At 38.5% G+C, this 5,210-nt stretch overlaps 1 protein-coding gene across 1 annotated transcript in view; it reads left to right on the top strand.

The window, feature by feature from the left end:
- nlrc5 (NLR family, CARD domain containing 5) overlaps positions 1–5,210 on the top strand; it is a 318,897-nt gene that overhangs the window by 99,122 nt on the left and 214,565 nt on the right. The window contains exons 21-24 of the mRNA XM_048606000.1: positions 924–1,013; positions 2,505–2,552; positions 3,464–3,553; positions 3,750–3,833. Coding sequence (XP_048461957.1) covers positions 924–1,013; positions 2,505–2,552; positions 3,464–3,553; positions 3,750–3,833 — 312 coding nt within the window. The remainder of the gene's footprint in view (positions 1–923; positions 1,014–2,504; positions 2,553–3,463; positions 3,554–3,749; positions 3,834–5,210) is intronic.

The raw sequence follows: 5,210 nt of genomic DNA, 5'->3' as shown, positions 1-5,210 counted from the left end.
TTTGGTGTCATCCGCAAATTTACTAACCCATCCTTCTACGCCCTCATCCAGGTCATTTATAAAAATGACAAACAGCAGTGGCCCCAAAACAGATCTTTGAGGTACACCACTAGTAACTGAACTCCAGGATGAACATTTCCCATCAACCACCACCCTCTGTCCTCTTACAGCTAGCCAGTTTCTGATCCAAACCGCTAAATCACCCTCAAATCCCATGCCTCCATATTTTCTGCGATAGCCTACCATGGGGAACCTTATCAAACGCTTTACTGAAATCCATATACACCACATCAACTGCTTTACCCTCATCCACCTGTTTGGTCACCTTCTCAAAGAACTCAATAAGGTTTGTGAGGCACGACCTACCCTTCGCAAAACCGTGTTGACTATAAGGTCAGCTCGCCTTTTGGGCAACGTGACTTAACGAAAGGTATCATTGTGGAACAGCAAAATCTCTGATGCATCTCTTTCCCTGCCAGCTGAATGGCTGCAAAGACCATCGTCCAGGTTAAAGGCCAACTAAATCTTTGATTAGCAAGCAAACCTTTGATACACTTCCTTAACCTGCATCACAAGGACTAATCAAGGGGAAATTGATGTCCAAGGGAGGGCCAATATTGGCACCTGATAGAGGTTGCAAAATAAATGGGATTACTAACTATTGGTTATTGGAAGGTATGTGATTAAAGAACAGGACAGCAAACATAAATTTATCTCTAGGCAACTATTCTTTCAATATAAGTTCCAACATTTTGGCCTCCTTGGGATGAATTGACTTTCAGTTTTTAAAACAATTGGATTAAAATGTGTGTGAACAGATTTATACTTAATATCATTGATGGTTTAAACTGGTTGGTAACTATAGCAAGTACACGTACAACATGAATCTCAATGTCCAAAGTAATTTTCAATGTTCACTGCAGCATCAGCAATAATTTCATCTCATTGGCTGGAGTTCTGTGCTTGGCTGGGTGTCTGAACAGTGTCAGAAACATAACAGAGGTGGAACTAAGGTGAGCTTGTCTTTGATTACAATCCATTCAAGAAGAAAATCTGTATTTTCCAACTTTAAAGTCCGTGTAGGCCGTGTGGGACAACTCCATTGTCTGATGATGAAGCTAAAATTGTTAAGCACAAGTAAGATGTTCTCAAATGGAAACTTTAAAAAAACAAGTTAACTTAAACGCACAAAGGAACAAAATGAACACTGCTGGAGCGAAGACCATTTGTCCCACAGACTATGTGCAATCTTCTCGACCAGATAAAGAATGCCTTCCTTCTGAGGATTATTCCAAGATCAAAGAAGCTGAGGTCCTATTGTTTAATGGAGACTTCGCTCTTTACTTACCCACCTAATTACATTCCCAACCAGTGCACACCAAAGTGCCCTCCAGTGCCAAAGTGTGGAGTAAAAAGCTAGCACCAGATTGGAAATGCAAATTAGAATCTTCTTTCACATATGGAATCCCTGTTCCCCTTACATTAAAAAAAAGGCTACAGCCACAATAGGTTTTAATTGATGTACATTATAAACCTGTGATTCTCCATTAGAATAACAGAAAAGGTCAATAAGTTTCTAGTTAGTGACTCAGGCTAGACATTTTCAGGGGAAGCCTGGGAGGAAGGGAGGGAGGCAATTTTGGGTTGGCAGGTGCCCCTCCTGATTGGTTGCTGCACTGTTGGTGGAAGATTGTTGGAAACCCTGGGTCAACTAGATTTCCATTTATCTTCCATCAGCTGATTGGGGAAAATCCCAGCGAATAATCCCAGTATTTGAGTCAAAGACTGTTTCATTTTGTCAATGGCCTTTCCTTTTTAGGTAGCTCTCTAGGTTATAAATACCAGTTGTTTAGTATACAGAACACTCGCTTTGTTTTGTCATCAGAGCAAATGAAGTTTACCATCACATCTACACAGCATTGAAATGGTTCAGGAGATAATTTTCACCTAATGGAATGAGTGGGAGTACAGCTTCTAATACTTACATGATGTACAATGTTTGCTAGTGTTACCTCAGAGATTTAGTAAAAGGTTTTGTTTATAGCAACATTGGCTAAGTTTGTGTTTGAACAGCTGCAGTAAAGTCCCCACTACCAAAGTAGTTGATATGCACAGGTCAGCAAAACCATTTCAATAAAATTCCTTACCTGCTTAAAGCTAAGGTTAATATCAGCTCCAGTTATGCCCTTGTCCAAATTAACTTGAAAACCCAGATTCCCAGAGACTGCAGTCTGCCCTCACAATCATGTGTCTATTTATTTAATTTTGTGTTTTGGTGATCCTTTGTAACTCTGGAGAAGATGGTACTGAGATGGTAACAGCAGTGAATTGTAAATACTTGCACTATGCTGTTGGGTAGGAAGTTGACCAAGTGATATCTGGGATATTTATTTCAATGAGGGTGATGGTGACTTGTAGGAGGCAAGATTTAGAATAATACGCATTTTAACTGATATCAGTTTGATGTTAAATAGATGTCACCTATCTTTTCATTCCTGTTTTAGCCTGGGCAAGAATGGAAAAGGATTAATTAAGTTCCACGGGAAATGCAGGTAATTTGACTCTTCTTTGAATTATCAGTGTTACCTCCCAAATATCACAAAGAACTTCACAGACATGAGCTACTTTGCAGTGAAGTGCAGCAATTGTTTTGCAGAACAGCCATTTTGCATTTTGAAAGATTGGACAAGCAGCTTTTTATAATAAGCATAAGGGCCAGTTTTTGGGAATATTAAATGAGAATGATGACAGTCTCAGATTTGTGGGGAGTTCCTTAAGTGAACACTAGCAGACAGGCTGTTCTGCAGTTACCCTGTTATTGGTATAACTATAATGGGAAGTGGAGCCAGTGAGTAGGCTTCCCCATGGATTAATCTGACCTCTACCTTCAAACACGTCAGGGGAAGAGATAAGTCCAGCCCTTTGGTCTGGATGCCAATTGACTCGCTTACACTCAGTTTTCATGTGTTCACAATATTATTCAATGCAAACATATAGAAGAAGAAAAAGGCACTGTGTCCATCAGGTAATCTTCAAACTATAAATGCCTCTTCTGTTGTGGACTTGAATTATGTTTCCTTGCAAATTTTTTCCCAATACAGTCAAGCTGAGTTCTGTTAAGTCTCAGTTCATTACCTGGAGCTCAAAATTATCCTTCTCATTTTTGCTGCTCTCTGTTCCGTGGGAGAGTTTGCACTGTCTCGGTATCTATGTTTAGAATAAAGATAGAGAGGGACTAGCAAAGACAGATTTAGATTGACAAGGATGATACCTGAGAAGTCATACTCATCACATGCAAAAATTTTCAGGACCTTTGCATAACTCTGTGCAGTATGAAGACTTCTGATTTCCCGTTTGGCTTAGTGATAAACTCTGACAAAAAAAAGGTAGAAAATTAATGTTTATCAGATTGAAAATATAGGAAGTGATGGTCAGATGGTTTATTTTGTTTCACTTTCTCTAGACTTCAAAGGAATAAAGAATTTCAAGAATCATCATTGTCGTTTGAAACACAATGTGGAAAACAGGATATATCCGTGCCAAAAAAAATTAGGTATGAATATTTCGTCATAAATATATGATGTAGTTGCAGAACCTTTTTAAAGCATGAAAGAGTGTTTGAAATAACTAATTTCATTCAAAGATACAAGGAATTCTTACCAATCATTTCAGAAATTTAGTGTCTTTTGTGTGCAGCATTGCTTTTTAATGCTTTATCCTTCAATTAAATTTGGTCCTTTGCATTGTAGACTTGAAGATTGGGATATGGATGTTGAAACCATGGGAAACCTCTGTTTGATACTTGAACAGTGTTCTGGACTTACAGAACTTGAGTAAGTACAAGATGTTGATGATGAAAAACAGGCAAGAGAAATATCATAGATTTAAAGGGACCAAAGGTCAAACACTTTTTTTCAAACAACCCAGTAACGGCAGTCAGCCCTTGAGGTCTGGTTTATTCTGGATTGCTGTATTTAGGAAAAGAGGATGAGGAATCTGAGGTAAGATGTGTTGAATCGCGCTGGTTTAATATGACTTTTATCAGAAGATGAATTTAAAAAATCATGCCAAAATTGGCCTTACAGATTGGCTGAGGAATACAATTTTAAAAACTCCCTTTGGAACAAAATGCTGACAGGATCAAAAGGCAGTTGGCTGAGGCAACAGAGAGTTGAACTTCTATCTCAAATCTCTCCACAGCTCCTCAAAGTGGGGAGAAACTATCAATGCATATTAACAATATGTCTTTGTAATTACAATGAAGCCCCACACTTCACAATCCTAATGTTCCTCAAAAACCCTGTAAGCTATTTCCTGCAAAAGTAATGGGCAGTGTATGCACATAGCAAGAAACACAGAGTGCACACTTTCTATTCCAGGAAGTATGTGCTTTTTTTGTTTAAAACTGGACAAGCAAATTGTCATTAGACTTGCAGTGGGCAAAAAGATGTACAATACATGATGCACAAATGAGCAAATTCACAAAAGTCAGGTAGATACACAAATAGCAGGACTTTATTGCAAATTTATGATCCTGATCCTGGAGCACAGTACTGGAGTGAAATCTCCTCCAGTAATTTCAGGAGAAAGGCTCCTTGATGTGTGTACTGTGCTGTATTAGATTGTTTGAGATGTTCAGACAGTTACTTGGAGAATCTGGCCATTTTATAAACTTACCACACAACTGTTTTCATGAAGAGCCTGTTAGTGTTCCCAACTTTGCTGTCTAAACATTAAAAAATGTGCTGATTGAGGAATAAGGCTTGCTGTAGATAATAAATGTCCAAAGAGTCTCATGCCAGTTGAGCATAAGACAATACTGCCCACAGTATTCCTTTGGTAATATGTTGCCTGACATATGATGTGCTTTTCAGACTGGTGGATGTAGTGTAACAGGAGCCCGAATTGAGCTATGTACATTTTGAAAGTGCAATAATTGAGTGACATGAGAAGCTATTCTCACCATGTTCTTAGAGTCAATGGCCTGGAATTTTAGTGGAAATTCTCTAAATCTACCCATATAACTTTAGTAGAAGATTAGCAAAAAATAACAATGGAGAAACAGAGTAGACTGTTAGAAGTGAGCCTTGGCACCATGTCTGTAGGTTTAATTTGTCCCAGTTACGTCCCAATGCATTCATATATGTAAATACTTTTAAAACCAATTTACAAAAAACCTAAAGAGGTAGTAGGAACTGCCGATGCTGGAG

This window comes from Rhincodon typus, chromosome 15, assembly GCF_021869965.1.
Source record: "Rhincodon typus isolate 14 chromosome 15, sRhiTyp1.1, whole genome shotgun sequence".
Classification (NCBI taxonomy): Eukaryota; Metazoa; Chordata; class Chondrichthyes; order Orectolobiformes; family Rhincodontidae; genus Rhincodon; species Rhincodon typus.
This window is presented reverse-complemented; position numbering and strand designations above follow the sequence as displayed.